Source organism: Calidris pugnax, unplaced genomic scaffold (assembly GCF_001431845.1).
Source record: "Calidris pugnax isolate Ruff unplaced genomic scaffold, ASM143184v1 scaffold44, whole genome shotgun sequence".
Lineage (NCBI taxonomy): Eukaryota > Metazoa > Chordata > Aves > Charadriiformes > Scolopacidae > Calidris > Calidris pugnax.
In genome coordinates, this window is record NW_015094506.1 from 5,260,727 (window position 1) to 5,278,903 (window position 18,177).

Below are 18,177 nucleotides of genomic sequence, written 5' to 3' on the forward strand. Positions count from 1 at the left end.
GCCTCGGCGGCGCAGGGCAGCGGCGGCCGCCCCGCGGGGCCGGGTGTCCCCGGTGAGCCGGTGCGACTGGAAAATTCAGCTGCCGCCACCGGCCTTCGGGGTGTTATTGGGGAGCGTGCGCCGGGCGGAACGAAACGCTACGAGAGATGAGTGGAAGCCGGGACGTGACGCTCTGGTTTTTTTTATTCCCTGAGCTGTCTGAAGCCTCCCCTGCCTTTAGACGCCGAGCCGGGAGCAACAGTGGAAAGGTTTTTTGAGTCTTCCGTGGCCTTAATTGCTGCGGAAAGTTGCGGGGTGACACGCACGAGCAGCAAATCTTTTCGGTTTTAGTTTCGGTGATAATCCCTGAGGTTCTGCCTGCACAGGCGACGCTGCATAGGCTGGAGCTGTCTCTCTCTCCCACTGGTGATGCAGACAACAGCTGTGTAAATAACACTGCTGGTGCTTATAGTCTTCCTTGCTGATGGCACGCTTTTCTTTTTTAAAACTTTTTTTTTTTTTTCCACCTGGCAGTATTTTTGCCTTTCTGAGCATCAGTTTGATTTTTGGAGGAAGGCTCAGGTTTATCTGCACCACCGTAATGCCTAGCGTACTGGTATATAATAAAATAAACCCTTACGTTGAGGATTTTTGAGGTTGAGAATAATTTTTGGAACATCAGATGGTGTTCAGGATAGACTGCAGTGCAAGCAAGGTTGGCAAGATTGTTCCCAGGGAGGATCCTAGTTAAGATCCACGTACTTTGCATGTCTAATATTGCACAGTACTGTGTAAATATATCCATCCTGTGGTTCTGGCAAATATTTTTTTTTTCTCCTTTCTGTTAAAAACAAAAAAAAAAAGTCAACCTCTGATAAAGGTTTGTTGCCATGGTGCAGGATGCTGCAGTACACAGAATCTTGAATCTACAACATTGAGTTTTCTTAAGATATTTCTTTACCCAGTCCTTTTTTAAAGGACATAGTGTCAGCAGGAGCAATTTAAGGTCACATGTGGAAACTATGATGGTCGCTGACTTAGTCTTAGGGGTGGTTTTCTTGTCCAGAATCATGTGATCTGGCCTATGGAGACGCAAAATTGTAAAAGAAAAATAAGGCGTTTTTGATGTGGTGCATCTTTCTGAAATTAGAAACATTTGATACCTTTCCTTTTACTATAGATGACCCTGTTTCATCTTGGGAAAGTGTTTACAGAGCTTGACTGTCTAAAGCTTTCTAATGAGTCCATTGCATCTTGATTACCCCTCTCCATGTGATGAAGTTCAGATTGTTCTCATTCTTAAAATTTCTTCATAGATTTCCTTAGTCCACCTTGTACTGTTCCACTTCACTCTTTGTGGAACTTGTTGCTTTCTGTTTATTTTGGTCTCTGTTGCTTTTCTTGTTTGCATATTTGCAAGACGAAAGAACTCCTTCTGTGTTAGCAGGTAATTTTACAAAAGACTTGTCAGTAGAATTGTGACACACTTCAGAAGATCCTTGTTTACTTTCTGTTCCTTTGCAGTATAGTGACACAGCCAAAATGTTGAATAATTACTAATTTACTTAAAACAAGGGTGTGCTTTCAGCAAGCTTTTTGAGGAAAGACCCTATGCCTTTTGTTTGGAATGCCTGTTGACAAAAGTGCAATTTTATGTCTTATTCCTCGAGAAATGGTATCAACTAGCTGCAGTGTCCATTTATAGTCTCCACAAGCTACCTGTGGGTTTTCCAACTGCTGTAGGTAATTTGACTACCCACTAAGCCAGCAGGCTTTCTAATCCTCCTAAGCAACAGAGGAGGACATCCAGTTCCAACTGAATGCCATCATCTTGAATGCCCTGCCATATACCAAGTATATCTGACCGCCCCTGCTGTAAGTTGTCGTCATGTACACTGTAGGGATTAAATAAATAAAAATAATAGTCTTTTTTATAAAAGGTTCTCTGGCGCAAGGGAAGAGAATTAATATTCTGGAGCAGGAGTGTAGGTCTCTCCTATTAATGAGCTGCTACGTACTCTCCAAAGGATGCCTTAATCGCCAGTTGTGTTCTGCTGTGGCAGGAGGAATGCTTCAACGAACATCACAGTAATGGGCATCAGGAATACAGAGCCCTATAACCTGTCTTGTTCCGTTGTCACAAGTAGGACTAAAGATTTATGGAGCGATCCTTAGTCTGTGTAGTGGTTTTGGTATAATTTGACAATATTTTTTTTTTTATGAACAAGAGGAACTTTGTCAAGGAAGTGTTTGTTCTGTTTGTAGCTGGGATAGCACTTGATAGTTGTGGCCAAAATATTTTTGGTGTGCTTTTGTTTTGTGGGTAGTAGGTTTTTGGGAGTGGTTTTTTTTTTGAGAAAAAAAACGGGATGTGGAATAAGGCTCTTTCTAGGCTGCTGCTTTTGGCTAAAACAGCAGTATTTCCATTAGTTCAAGAACTGGTATGCTCTGCCTAAATTGCTTACCATAAACTAGTGACCCCTCTGTTGACAGCACATGTACAGCCTAGTTAGTAGGTCACAGTAGCAGAATGAGGGGGCTAAATCGGACATGAGCTATCAGCTGCAGAAGTACAGTCCAGATTTATCAGGGTGACCTTGAATCACTGCAAATGGAGCCTCTTAGGATACTGCAGCTCTGCTGTCAGGTAATACCTGTTTACACGATAAATATCTTAAGAGAATTAATGTTTCAGCTCCCTGTGATGGGGCGGGCGGAAACTTCTCCCTCAAGATGCAAGAAGTTAATTAGTGTTTCATTAGATATTGTGCACCCAGCAGGATGTTGTGCAGCAGAAATGAAGATTAAATTAATTGAAAGAAAGCCAGTGGGGAAAATGTCAATGGAAAAATGATCATACAAAGGTTTTATCTTTTCATGTATCACATTTGAAATACATGGGCACCCAATGTGCATGTTAACTTCTGCTATTTTAATTTGTTTCAGATATTGCTGTTAGAGGCAAGGAGGGAGAGAGAGGGGCAGCATAGCTGAACAAAGACAGCACTGGGGGCCCAGTCCCTGTCCCGTTGTCAACATGTAGCAAAAGGACAAAAAATTTCAGATGGTCTTCTAGTCTGGTGTGAGTCAGGGACCATAGCAAGAGGAAGTTGGAGGGACCACAGTATTTTCAGGTTATAGCAGGATGATGGTATACATCTAAAAGGCATTAAAAGATATGAGAAGAGCCACATACACCAGCAGTGTAGTCCTTTTTGGCATCTACCTTCTGAAAAAAATATTTTTAAGCCTTATGTTTAGTCACTTTACTGGTCACTTGAGATTTCTCCTCTGTTGGAGGTGTTGTATTAAGTGTTGCAAAACAAAAGCACTGCTGGCTTGCATTAAAACTGGTATAACTTATAATGGAATACTATTGTTTTCAAGAGTAAAGACTGATATATTTTTTCTTTTTTTTTTTTCTCTGCCATTTTGACTCAACATTCACATTTTTCTTGTCATGTTGATTAAAAAATAAAGTGATTTACAAAGAATTCATTATTGTCGTTTGCATTTGTTTTGGCAATGTCTTTACTAGGATGTTGTCCACAATCCCCGATGTGAATCTGGGTTCACCTGTGCTGGGCACTATGCAAACCTTACGGAAATACACAATCCCAGATTCACAAATTGAATGCAAAATGGTGGTTCCAATTTAGTGGGCTGTGCTTCAGTAGTCAGTGAAATCATCCTTATATGTGAAGCAGAGTAGACAGTGTTTCTTTACTAGCTTCAGGAGCTGTTTAGAAAAATGCAGTTAATTTGGATCATGACTGTTAACCTGCACGTTTGCTTTGCCCGTGTGAAGGGTAGGAAAGTTGCAAAACTCCCTGCAAAAAGTAGTTGATAGCAGGGATAGGAGTTGGGAGATGGCAATTCAGAAGCAGCAGTGTCAAGTAGCAAGGGGGAAGGCCAAAACTACAAGATTGTTAACAAAGCTCAGGTCCAGGAACCACTGGTCTGAATTTCATGTGTTATTTACTTATTCTTAGAGCCAAGCCTATGGCTGGTAAGTATTTTCTTAGCTGTTTAGTTTAAAATAGATATCTCCTTTTGTATAAGATGTTCAGAACACGGTAGATTAAAATGATAATTTATTTCATGTGGCAGCACTGTTCTTTAAGCCATAAAAAGCTCTTTCAGTCCCAGTTCCTCACCAGCTAAGGCAAGAGCGGAAGGAATGCCAGTTCTATCAGAATAGGTTTTATATAAATAGGCTTTTCTGATTTAGAGCAGAGTTTCACCCCCACTCCCACCCCCGATAAAGAAAAATACTCCTTTAGCATATTGTAGCCAGTCTAGAAAACCTTAATACCAAACATTTGTGCATTTTATTGGGCTAACCTGTGTCAATACTGGTCCCTGTGTCCCTGGAGTCCTTGTTCCATTGAACTGAATATTTGTCAGCTTCCTTGGAAAGACCCAATTTGCAGTTGGTTAGGATACAACTGGTGACTGTTCCTTTTGACAGCAGTGCTGGCTCAATGCTGGCAGTACTGGCACTGCTTCTGCAATGCCTCCTTCAGTGCTGGTAGAACTGCATGTCTACATGGAGAACTGGATCAGGAAAATGATTTGGATTCTTTTTTTTTTCTCATCTGCCAGCTTATTTTTATCTCTTAAATTATGTAATTATTCCATAACTTGACTTTTCTGCTTGGATTCTGTCCCAGACAATTGTTAAGATTCAGTAGCTATGGGGAACATAGAAACAGCCATTTTTCTGTAATATGTGCACTGTAGCATAGTAGATGGAGAAAATTTCATCAGTCTTTTGTGGCTTGGGGGTGGGGTGTGGGAGTATGCCTTATTAGACATCTCCCCAAAGAGTGCAAATTGTGTGTAGGTACTCTGAGCTATCTATAGTGAGCAGCATTTGGAGCTATTGCTCTGTGTGGACATGCTGAGTCATTTCAGAAATAACTGCTTCTAAAATACTGAACAATAGACGTCCAGGTCTCTGGTGTCCTGTGGACCTTTTTGACTAATTTTCAAATGTAATCTGAAAATCTATATTCCTTTCTTGTTTGTATCTAGATTACTCTTCTGCACCTTCTTTCTTTGTGCATAGAATAAACTACTCTGCTTCCTTGGAGTTTTCTTAATGGCTTCCCATGTAATCCTCCTTATGGACACTCACTTTTGCTGTCTTCCAAGATGAGCCAGGCTATTTTGCAGTGACTATTTAACAATAAGCTACATGCGGTATTGTATCACGCTTTGGTAAGTTATCACAGCAAAGATGCTGGTCTTCAAGGCTACTTAAATGTCTGTGGTCTGGCCATCACAGGGGGTCAGAGCATTCCATACTGAATGAATCAATGTTGCCTTTCAACATCTGATTTTTCAGATCATGTCATGAGGCAGAAATACAGCTTACTGAATTTCCTTTCATGGGGATTTTGTTAGACTCTTAAACCTTGAGTCTTTCATTTGTTGCAGCTTGTACAGTGACCTACTTGTATCTTTCAGATAAAGAGAAGGAGAAGATAAAGCTTGAGGAAGATGAGGCAGCAGCTGCCAGCACTATGGCAGTCTCGGCTTCCCTTATGCCGCCCATTTGGGACAAAACTATTCCTTATGATGGCGAGTCTTTCCACCTGGAGTACATGGATCTGGATGAGTTCCTGCTGGAGAATGGAATTCCTTCCAGCCCTACTCACCTGGATTTGAACCAGAATCCGCTCTTGCCTGTGGCTGAGCTGGAAGGCAAGGAGTCTGCCAGTGCTTCCACTGGTTCTCCTGCATCATCCTCTTCCACTGCAGTTTACCAGCAATCTGAAGCAGCTTCCAGCACAGGTAGATGGAATAATACGGGACTCTGAGAGGCTTTTGTTGTTCTGGTATTAAAAGGTGCCTGTTTAGATCAAAGAGGAGACACGCTAACCTGTCAGCATTAGCTGTGGCAGGTTAAGTAGCACAAACATGCTCAGCGTAGGGCCTTAGTCCTTGTGTCATGAAGATTCTTTTCTTCCCTTCTTTTCTTCCCTCTCCCCCTCCTGGAAAAAATGAATGAGTGTGTCTCAGTGTGCAGTCTGCTTCTCTTTTGAAATGAGGAGAGCTGAAACACCAACATAAAGTATTTGCTTTCTTGATATTGCTTATCGAGTGAGAAGCTGGACATGTTGAGAAAATAGTTTCTCAGGTTATTTTACAACAGATTTGATAGTTTGTGACAAGTCATTTGTGCTACCTTGGTGGCTTAGTCTGCTTGGGTGAATTTATGCTAACTTAATGTACCTCAAATAACAATGCTTAATAGAAAAACAATGAAGCAATCTTTTCTTGCTCGCCTGTGAAATGTGAGAACAGACACTTGGAAAAGGTGTGTTAATGATGCAGTTTGATGTTCTGTGGTGCTTTGAAGTGAGAATGGAGGAACAAAGAAACAAAATTCTACTTAAATGGTACTAGAAAACTTCTACTCTTTGTAATATGGAGTTCTTCTCTATTAAAGAATTTAGGTCAGTTCGCCCTAGATTTGGAGTTTAAACATGATAGCCACCAAATTTTCATGGTACTATTTATGATCAGACTTCACAGAAAGCATTTTGCTCAGGGCCTCTTCTGTGAATCTGTGAGAGAAAAGCAAAATATGGAACAACTTCAATGAGACATAGGGTGTGTCTTTTTTCTAGGTAGTATATGAAAAAAACTAGTCATTGGTCACTACTAAAAATTGCACTGACATTTACAATTCATATGTATTAAGTATGTAAACAATAGGTTAATATGACAGAGTTTATATGAACACGAATGGTGTCAGATAATCTATTGGGACATTTGTTTCCATGTGCCAAAGTAGTAGAATACTGTTGCATTTGTAACAAATCCACCTTTATTTAGTCCTTTGTTTGGAAATACAAACGTCTGTTCTTTGAAGGACCCAGGGACCTGGGTCTTTGGGCAGGTTTGTTTCCATAAGGCTTTATATGGCACAAAACTCAGGCTGATACAAGTTTCTCACTACTTATTGCTGCGGAAGGCACTGCTTAAGTGTGCAAAGCATGAAGTTTCTGCCAAGGAAGTATTAACTCTTGTCCTGCATCTGTCTACTCATGTCTGTTAGTCTGGTATGTGTTCCTAGAGTTTGTGTTACAAACTGGACTGTGTAGTTTCTCTCTGTACCAGCAGCTGTACAGCACCAAGCACACTTTAGGGAAATACCAAATAATACTATTAAATACTGTCCACAGTAGGGCAGTAAATAGAAATACCCAAGTTGGCTTCTTGGTTAATTCTCTTCATCCTGCTGAATGTAGTGTAACTTCTCCTGTTGTTGCCAGAGTCCCCACCACAAAATGAGAGAAATACTCCCAGCCCCATTGATCCTGACTGCGTAGAAGTTGAGGTGAATTTTAACCCCGACCCTGCTGATTTAGTGCTGTCCAGTGTGCCTGGTGGTGAGCTCTTCAATCCTCGCAAGCACAAGTTTACTGAAGAGGACCTGAAACCACAACCAATGATTAAAAAAGCCAAGAAGGTTTTTGTCCCAGATGAGCAAAAGGTAACAGATTTATTGCTGCAAACTTCTAGGCCTTGATCAAAGTTCCTGACTCTTTGCCCGAACATTTTGACGCATAAAACTATACCTGTGTGATTGGGCAGAAGCAGTGCCAAAAATAGAATAGGCAAGTCAACTGCTGTTCTTGCTGGTTTGGTATCATGAGATAATTACTGGGCAGGAGCAACTTCTCATGCTATACACAGAAATTAGAAGAATTATCAAGTCACATCCTCATCAACTGCAGTTTTGAAGGCCACTGTATGCGTTTGCCCTGCACTATGTCTGATCTGGCTTTAAGCAGCCCAGACAACAGAACAGGTTGCTTTCTGTGGAAGTTCATTCACTAACTGAAACCAAGTAAAGGGAGCATTTCGGTTGGACACCTTCTTAGTAGCCAAGTCTTTTGATCTCCCTAGTTCTAACTTGGTTTATCCTGAAACAACACTCAAGTAAGGCTGAAATCTTATGGTACTGTGTTGCTTTCATTTTAGTGTCTGAGCTCTGCAAACCAGTGAAGGAGATTCTTCAATATAGCAGTCAGTATGAATGTCGTCATAGAATGAAGAGGTGTCTATTTGATGTAGTTGTCAGGTTGGCAGCTCTTCTTTTTTCTTTTTTTTTTTCCCCCTTTTTTCTTTTTTTGCTTAGGACGAAAAATACTGGACAAGGCGAAAGAAGAACAATGTGGCAGCAAAGCGTTCCCGTGATGCTCGGCGATTAAAGGAGAATCAGATCACAATTCGGGCAGCCTTTCTTGAGAAAGAGAACACGGCCCTGAGGACGGAGGTTGCAGAGCTGCGCAAAGAAGTGGGACGATGCAAGAACATTGTTTCTAAATACGAGACCAGATACGGACCCTTGTAAGCACACCCCTTTTCCTTGTTAGGGCTCCTTGTTTTAGGCTCTTAGACTTCTCTGCCTTCTGTAGAGACGCCCAGAAATAAAGTTTGTGGAGGCTTTGCCATTTTGCATCTACACAAAAAAACAAACCAACTCAAACCCTGTTTCTGTTGGCACTACTTGTTCAGGCCCTTTCCTGATCATTGCGTTGCCCAAAATCTTAATGTCCATATTTACAACTATGTTTTTAACACTGATAGAGCATCTTCTGATGTGGTACAATGGAACAGATTCACCTGTCTGGAGGAATTGATGTGGATTGCTTCTGATTGGACAGGGGTTTTGCTATCTGTTCTAATCTCCATTTTAAGTGGAGAAAGAGCCTAGGAGACTCTCCTTGGTTGTTTTTTTTTTTTTTTTTTTCTTTCTAAACTCCTGCTTTTTTCTCCCTCTCCACCCCACCCACCCCTCCCATTCAAATTGTAAAACATAATTTTAAGGTGTAAGTAGATGTTGCTGGGCAGCATCATGAAATTGTTTCCCATTCAGAGGCACTAGGAAGTACCTGTTGTATAGATCCCTGTTCCTGTTGAAGAGGAATAAGGGAACCTTTAGGACAGAAAGAAAGAAAAATAATCAATCTCCTGTAAAAACTGAGGTGTCTCAAGGTTAATGCACGAGTGTTACGCAGACCAGAGTCAGTGCAGTGTTGATTAAAATACTGCTCAAACATCATGGTAGGTTCTAATCCTGGATAACTTCCAGACACCAAGGAGAGAGAACAGAAGGGGGATCTCTTGCTTTATGCATATGGACAAAATAATTTGCTGTGGCTTTTAGGCTGTATTTCTACCACCGCTCCTCCCTTTGTTTTCCTGAGAGGGACTTCCCTCCTGAACTGCTGATAAAGCAGCATGTCTCACTTAACTGAGAAGTAAGGGAGATTTAGGAAAAGAGGTCTGGCTCATTAGGCTGAACCTTGAGTCCCATCTGTTAGGGAATTGCCAGTACCTTATGCTTTGGAAGAAGGGTTGTTTTTTTTTTTTTTTAAGAAACAAACAAGCCACTGTTACTTTATTGCACCTTACCTGTTGTACAAGAGCTTGAGAAAGAGTTTTGATCCTTTGCCTCATGAACACTCTATGGAACAAGCTACACCCACTCTAAACATGAACAGTTTACCTCACTATCTCCTGGGTAGCAGCATATCTGGTCTCTCCATGCCTGCTGGTTCTCTCTCCAGCATGTTTCCTGTTACAAAATTAGCACACAAGACTTGCCCTCTTGGAAGTAAACCATTCTCAGCACCAAGCGCTGCTTCAACAGTACGTGGTGTTAAAAGAAAAATATGTTACGTGTGATGGTGGGACCTTCTATGTGACCTACAACTGCAAGAACCAGAAACTTTAACAGAAATATGTCTAGAAGTCCTCTTAACGAGAGAAACTATCTTAAGATGGTGTCTGTGTCAGAGCTCTTAGGCTACACTTTTTGGGCTAATATTTATATTAGGGAGTAAATGTGGGATTGAAGATGTTTAAGCTAGTTTCCAGTTCCACTACTGAAATCTGAAAAGTTTATTAAAAAAGCATTGGGATTCCTTTTCTATACTAAAGACTTCTTGCCTAGCTTGTCTTTTAAACATAATGTGAAAATTGATATGAGTTTAGACCAATTGTGTGTTGACTTCTTAAGAAAGTGGAGAAGCAGGCTAATTTGGAATGCGTAAAGTAAACATATGCTTTGAATTATCTCCCCCTCTGTTATGCTCTTAATTTGACTAGAGTGGCTCTTCATGCAGCGTTGGTCTAATTTCTTTCAAACATACTAAAAATTGTCACCCTTTCAGCAGGGGTTTTTCTTTCACAGGGTGGTGTGTGGTGGTGATGGTGGGAAGTATGTTATAAATAAATTGTCACACTTAACACTTTGCTTTGTTTAAAGTGACTTATCTGATTCCGAGTGATGCAACTTTAAAGACTTTTAAAAACAAAGAAACTAAAAAGCACACATGAATCGCCAGTCTTCAGAGTGAGCAGTGAAATCTATGAGGTGTCCCAACACAAACAACTGACGATGACCCTGCCTGCCTGCTTGCCTGCAAGTACCCCATCTGAACTACCCAGGGCTGGGCATGATGAAAAGTGCAAAGTCTCCTTAATTCTGTATATGGCTTTCTTATCTGTCTTTCTCACTGTAACTATGAACTACAATAAGCTTACTTATTGGGGTTTTGTCAAGACACTCAAAGTTCATGTCTCAAAGTCTGTTGACAGCCTGTGTGAATAGTGACTCTTTGTTTTGGCACTCAAGTGGAAGAAAATAGGGAGTTTTAAATGAAAGTGTATATATTAAGAACTGCTGTGTTTTAAGACTCGTTTTTTCCCTGCAGTAGAATGAATTTTATTTAATACTGCGACTCGCTTCTGGTACAGTGTAGCATCTTGTGGACTACTGTGGGTGCAGAATTAAAGACACCAGGACAACAGCAGTGAGACTTCCAGTGCAGAAAAGTACAGCAGATGTATTGGAACAGTCCAGAAGGCACCACAGTTTGCCATAGAAAGAGTAGTAATAAACCTCTATCAAATGACCCATGTGATAGTAAAAGCACTCTGGTTGCTTTCCTGCTCCGCAGCTGTACTGCTGTAACCTGCCTTTTCCTTTGTCTCTTTTGTCAGGCTTGCTTTCTTTTATGGTGTCTTGCTGAAACAAGATCTATTCTTCTGTTAACGATTTAGCAATCATGGAAAAGGTGCTAGTCTGAGCTGCTGATCCTCCTGTCTTTTGGCAGCCTGAAACTACCAAATGACTATCAGCTCCAGCAAAACAATGGCTATTAGCTGCCATAATACAACTTTCTGTCTCTTGACTACGCGAGAACTGTGGAGGCGAAAGAGTAGTTTGTTCATCTGTTTCATAAAAGTGAAACAGCCAGTGATTTCCCACAGTTACAATGGGCAGCTTAAGGATCGAGACCCTTGTGCTGGTGTGGGAGAGTAGCTGAAAGCCTGGACAGATTCCGGGGATGTTTATTGTGTGTAGAAGATGGAGGAAGTAGGTGGAAGTTCCTTTGTAAGAGTTTCATCAGCATAACAAGAATCTACTCTTATATTGAGGAGGCTTAAGAGCTAAATTTGTGTAGGAAGAAGGAGTACCTAAATTCTGGGCCATGCTTGTAGTTATAATGGAGCTTGTAAGACAGGAGTGAAAGATGTTCAGCGTCTTCATGGCTGGAGATTGATAAACAGCATCCACCTCAAGAAATATCTTGAAAGCTTTCAGAAGCACAAGTGCCAAAATGATGAGGCACATCTAGTTACCAGCAAGGCTCAACACTATCATGTTGAACAAGTATTTTGACGCTGTGTTTACCCAAGAGATTACACCCTTAATTTCAGAGCAGAAAGGCAAAGAGAAAAAGGTGCAAAGCAGCAGCTAATGTTCATTTAAAAAAAAAAAAAAAAAAAATTAAGAAAAAATCTCAGAACTCAGAATTCATAACCACTTTTTTTTTTTTTTAAGGCATAAACTTTGTAAAGACCACATACATTAAATGCAGTTATTGACCTATTATTTTGAATGGACCATGTTCTGAAGTCAAGAAACTGCTTTTAACATTTTTTTTTTCTCATTACAAAAGTATACTTACTAGTGTATTATTATAATTCGTGATTCTAAAGCTCTGAGAGAATCTTGGGGTATTATCTTCCAATAGATGAATACTTTAGCTACACGTTGCTGAAATGTCAGTGTATATCTCTATCTGTATCAAGTATTCCTGCTTTTGACTGATATTTTTGGTATGTACTGCTTTTTTTGTTTGTTTTATTTTGGTGATAAAGGCAAAACCATGGATTTAAAAAACAAAACCAAACAAAACAAACAACCCTGACAGCATGTAAATGTAGCAGCTCTTTCTGCATTTATCATTTCTAAATTTTCAGTTAGCTCTGAATGGCTGTTCTTGGAAGTCATGCTTCCTGTTTAAATCACAAAGCTAAAGGGTATTGTAGCTGGGCTAGGAGCTGCTAGTCCTCCATTTGGGTCTTGCTGTCTTACTGCTTTAGGCATATCTTCTAAATACTTCAATATTGTATACAGGATTTGATTTTGCAGTATGTCATGCTATTTTAACAGCAGAATATTCAGTCAGTGAGAATAGTAGGTGCAATTCTGTTAGCTTTTCGCGTTGGTATTAAAAGCTAACACAATGGAAACTAACAGTGAATGTTCATTAGATCTTTCTTTCAGAGAAGACTGTTAGCAAACTCTCGTGCTTCCCTGTAGGACAGTGCAAATTTGCACATTCTGTGATTCACGTGCCTACGGGTTGCAAAACTGGAAAATCGCACTTCAGGGTGAGCGTGGCTTAACTTTTGCAGTTGGAGAAATTTTTTTTCTTAAGAAGAAACATCATCAAAGATAGATGAGAAGGTGGTAACTATTTTAAGGAGCATAGGTATTGCCAGACAAAAAATTCTGTGCAATGCTGAATTCCTGTCTCAGTTTTTGCAGTCTCAGGAAGTTAAGCTTACTGCTTCAGAGCACTCTGCTCCTCTCAAAAAAACCTAACTATGTAATCTTGTTTCTTTGACGAGGGTGACAATCCTGTCCGTAAGTGATAACTTGGGTACATTTTTATAGTGGTCATAAGAAGTCTAATATTCTTTTAGCTCAATTTGAACATGGCACTGTTAGAGTCTGAAGTTCTCTAACCTTGGAACCTAACTCTAACCTACAGCCTCTCTGTAGAGGCTGTAAGTGTGCTTGATGGCAAAGTACCCCATTCCAGCCATAAAGGGACCATCTCCAAGGGGAGAGAGTAAAGGGGGTGCACTTCTCAGCATCACTGCGGGGATTGCCAGTAAAAGGAGCAGTTTCTGACACAGCTGTATGTTCATAAGAAAATGGATTGACACCAAATGGCCATTTCACAGTCCTAACTTGGAAAATACATAAACTGTTGATGAGATCTGTGGGCAATGAGTGTTGTCTTACTCTGCAGGAGAAACAGACGCAACATTTAATACAGTATTGCTTTCATACATGGTCTTCTAATCTACAGATAGTTATATCTCTTACAATCGTGCAGTTTTGCATTTAAAAATTCCCTAGAAGCTTAATCTGTCACCTCTTGCCAAGATCTGCTCCCACTGAAGCCAGTAACAAAGATCTCATTAACTCCCACAGGAAAAACTCTTTACTCTCACATAGTTACCATAAAGTTTTAGCAAGCACTGGAGTCATGGGTGTCTTTGCTTTTCTCTGAAGCATTCTGTGCTGGGATCAGGTGGATGTATCACATGTTGCAGGTGTAATGTTGGTAAACTGGTCCTATCACTTGTTCATTTTCACAGTTAGTGACAGTTTTGATATTCAGATAATCTGAATTCTGCTTTTTTTCTTTTTCCTGGGACAAGAAATGTTTCCAAAAATCTATGATTCTAGTAACATTTTATGTCTTTTCTGACAATTCTCCATTTCCCTACTGTCCTGTTGGAAAAGCCAAGGTGTTCTAGCTGTAGAAATCACTTTGCAATTATTTGCAACACTGCTACTAATTGTACCAAATTCATTTCAAGTTGGGAGGTGCAGTGGAAGGCCAGCAGCTTTGGGAATACTGTAATAAAACCACTTGTGTGGAAAAATATTTTTGTGTAGACAGCAGAAATAATGGACTTGTACAGGAGATAATATTGCTTCTTCAGCCTTGTAAGCCTCCTCAGCATAATGTGGCTTTTTTCCTTGTGATCAGATGCCTTCATTTTTAGTGAGAGTGGAGGTATCTTGGACCTTTGCAAAATCCAGATAGGCTTTTGTTCACCCTTAGGGTTTTAGCTGCTAAGCACAAGATGAGAAATGCAAGTTTGTTTTAATGCATAAATCTCATCTTTTTGGCAACCGATGTCTAAATCCATAAACAGTGAAATCATTTGTTAATGCTAGTGTTTTGCCTTTGCAGCACGGCAAGGCACTGGCTGGCTTTCTAGATGATCAGCTAATTACTCTGATCTGTATATCTTCCACTGTAACATGGTCAAGATAGATAAACTCACAATGAGAGACTAGGAAAAAGGTAGAGAGAATAGGCTTACCTAAACTTCTGTGGAGATGCTAACGTAACGCTAATTGAGAAATTACAATGATTTAATTCATCATAATGCAGATTTGCCATACAGAATATAATTTGTTAGTTTGATAGTATGCTATCCCCTAATGAGTCACTTCTGGAACACAAACTTTTTAAAGTTCAGGCAGCTATAGGAGAAAAGGAATCCTTTGAGGAAGATACATGCATTGATAGACATAGGTACTTGGCAAGGAGAGTACAGAATGCAAGGAGGAAGAGAAGAGTAATGCAAGTCTGACCTGAGCAAGATTACTAAAACTGAAACCTCAGTGTTGACAATTTTAGGCCAATTTGGATCCCCTCGGTTTAGCATCGTACAGAAGATACATACTTGTTTAGGTTTGGGGAATCTCCTTTTCTTTATGTCATTTCCACAGTCCAGAAGAAAGTGAGAGGAATATAAAGATAAGGAGGAGAGTTACTGCAGAAAGGCGTGAAAAAAATAGCTGTTGCTTTAACTAAGTGCACTGTTGTGCTGGGACTTGACCTACCCATGTGAACCGATGGTGCTGTGTTGTGAGGAAATTACTACCTGAGGCCCCAATATTTCAAGGCCTCGATTCTGCTGTCACTTCTGCATGGGATGGGCCCTGTATCTGTAGAGAACCATGTGGACTTCACAGGATCTGTCCTTGAATGTGAAGCTCTGCCCAGGCAGTCAACTGCAGAATTGTGTCCTTAACACGCCATTGGTTGTAGTTATAAGGCTGTTGATATTCAATGTAATTTGGGTGCCTGTTACATAGCCAAACCCCTTGTTAATTCATTTTCCCAAGTAAGGCATGAGCAGAAGCCCTTTGCTGTAGAACATCTGTAAAAACAACAACAAAAAATGTACTTCACATACATCTAGTAAACTAAGGCATGTGATTTTGGTCTGTGGGTCTCAACAAACTTTGCTCGTGTACCTGCCTGAATGTTTTCTTAGATCTGCAGTTATGTCTCGGTGAGAAGGTACGGTGGGATTTGTTTTCCTGACGGGGCACAATAGCAGCTCTCATCTGTCAACGCTGCGGGTGACCGCTTGCTACTGGCCAGGATCCTGGATGAATGCATCCTCTGCACTTCTATGTGAAGTTGTCTGAAATATGGTGATTAAAATGAATTATTGGAATACTGTATTTTGTATAACTTAGAACATGTAAATACACTTTTAAAACTAATCTGTTCTATGAAGTAATAAATAAGTGCTTCCATTGTAATATCTGAATATTGTTAATGCTTCATGTAGCTTGATTTGGGGTTATTTTTTTCCTAGAGAACTACAGAAATCAAAACAAAGATTGATGTTGTGGAATTCTAGTCTAGTTGTGATGCTTTCTATCAACAAAAAATGTTTTAAAAGTAATAATGAGCTACTTAAGCAGAGAAACTGAGAATTTGGGGGAATTGATTCTTTTCCAGTCTTTAACAGTAGTCACTGATAACATTCATAATTGTACTCTTCCATCCCATTAGCTGGACAGATGATCTGTTGTTTGTGAGTAGCATTTGGAACGTAGTGATATTTAATTACTCATAAAGCCTAGAACTAAAGGTTGGTTGGTGGGTTGTTTTTTTTTTAAACTATTCTTTCTTTTGGCTCAAACAGATCTGTCTCCACCCTTCAGCCAGACTGCAGCAAGTTGCAATGAAACAGTGAGTGACTGTTACGGAAGCTCATTTGTAACCTAGATAGTCTTAACAGCTTTTATTAGTTCTGTTATGTACATAGATGACACAGGTATCCTGTTGTGCTGTGGAGAGAGAGAGAAAGTGATTAATGACTTAAGGTTTTGCTGAGTACATATTCACTGGTTACCGCACAGCTGGAACTTTCATCAGCTTTCATGACCCTTTCTATCTTGTGTTAAAAGAAAAAAACACAAAAAAAAACCAAACAAAAAACCGTGGAGTGAGAATCATAAGCAGTGTGCTAAGAAATATGAACACTTGGGTGTTTTGAGGAGGTGGTGAGATGGAACCATCAGGCCTCATCTAAAGAGATTAGCCTGTGATGATGCTTTTTCCAGCCACGATTCTTTGTCTTTAATGCCGTACTGGAGCAGTCTCCTCTCTGGTAACAGCTGCAGTGTTCCATAAAGGACAAAGCCACAACAGTTTTTGTAGTAGGCAGAGATGGTGGCTTTTTTTTTTTTCCTTCTTTTTTTTCCTCCCCTCTCAGTGTCTTTAGGCTGTAAAATAGCTATGAAACAGCTAAGCATATGTGCAAGTTATTCAGAAAACTCTGTTCCTGTGAAGCTTTTTCAGAGACGTATAGTTTTTAAATAAATAGTTTGAGGGAAATCCTATCTGCTATATTTGGCCTGAAATTCTGTTGCCTCTTGGATAAAAGTATTTTTTTGGCTTCAGATGTGACACTGATCTGTCCCATTCATTCAGTGGGATGGATGATAGATCTGCATGGTATTTATATAAGATATAAATCTGATCTTAATTTTACTGTGTGTTAAATTGTTTAATCTCTTGGATATCTACTCCTTGAGGTTGTCTATATAATTCCTGTAAATGTAGCTGCTTTTTGAAGCAGTTCATCAAGTGCATTTGAGATCATCCTGACTGAAAGATTCTATAGAAATGAAAGAGATAATAAAAAAGATTGTAAAGCAGCTGGGTAAAACTGTATTGCCATAAATGGTTTTAATTTATATATGAGTCTTTTGTCCCAAACTGCTTATTTTGTACATAAACCTACACGCTCCTGGCAGCTGATGGGTAAAAATAAAGGTGCTTAAACAGCAATCTAATGAGGAAAGGGCATTTCACTGTTGCAGAGTTGGTATTATTTTATATTTCCATTTATTACACTTTTTTAAATGTATAAACCACAGATTTGAATTCTCAAAGTCTTCAGCTTGGATTTTGTGAGTAGTTTAAATCCTCTCACCTCTCTGCTCGTAACTGGTTTTTAAGAAAAAAAGAAAAGCTTTTGTTTAAAATGTAAAATTTTGACTGTATTAAATTCTGTTAGTACCCTTCCTTTTTAAGAAATAAAACGTATATTCCACTATGCTGAGATCCAGTAATTTTGTTCTCTAGAGAAGCCTGCTGTCTGCTGTCCACCTCAACTGCCAGCCTTGCACCTGCAATTTGCATTGAAGTCAGTAGACACTAAAGCAGCCGATCACCTTTTAGGATTTAGGCTCTTGCTGTGAATTTCCCATGTATTAACTAATAGGTGTGCTGGTCACAGTATACAGTTCCCTGCTTTTATATTCTGGAAATCAATTTTAATTGATTTCAAAAACTTTGCAAGGTTTTTGCATTTGTCCTCTTGTCCTGTGCCTTTGCATAGTCACTCTAGGTTAAGCGCTTCTGTAGAGGGAGAAATCCTGACAACTAGTATTAAGCTACATACGCTTGAACCTTCCTTTGTTTGTTACTTTGGGGCTGAGAACCACCACAAAGCAATCAGAATTTAGTTTTCTTTCTTTCATGGAAAGAAGCAGAGTTCAGAGGAAATAAGTTTGGACCATGAGGACAGCTTTCTCTATTCCTTTCCATTTTTTGACCTAAACCATGGTAGGTGGGTTGGGTTTTTTGTTTGTTTTGGGTTTTTTTTGGTTTTGTTTTGTTTCGCGGTTGTTTTGTTGTGTTTTTTTTTCAACAGCTGGTAGGTGAAGATCCATCTGGTAAGAAATTTACATCTTCTATACAATCACAGCTGCTGATCCAGAAAAGGACGTGTTCACTTTCCTTGGCTGCTTACAGTCCATGC

General features: G+C 39.8%; 1 protein-coding gene across 2 annotated transcripts in view; it reads left to right on the forward strand.

The window, feature by feature from the left end:
- The window catches only part of TEF (thyrotrophic embryonic factor), a 23,609-nt gene extending 6,140 nt beyond the window's left edge, over window positions 1-17,469 (forward strand). The window contains exons 2-5 of one of the 2 annotated variants that reach the window (XM_014963601.1): window positions 5,452-5,778; window positions 7,266-7,486; window positions 8,135-8,346; window positions 10,271-17,469. In XM_014963601.1, the coding sequence (XP_014819087.1) occupies window positions 5,452-5,778; window positions 7,266-7,486; window positions 8,135-8,346; window positions 10,271-10,292 (782 nt within the window). In that variant the 3' untranslated portion in view covers window positions 10,293-17,469. Of the gene's footprint in view, window positions 1-5,451; window positions 5,779-7,265; window positions 7,487-8,134 lie in introns of both variants that reach the window. The other variant, XM_014963602.1, reaches the window with a different exon arrangement.
- Window positions 17,470-18,177: the final 708 nt, after the last annotated feature.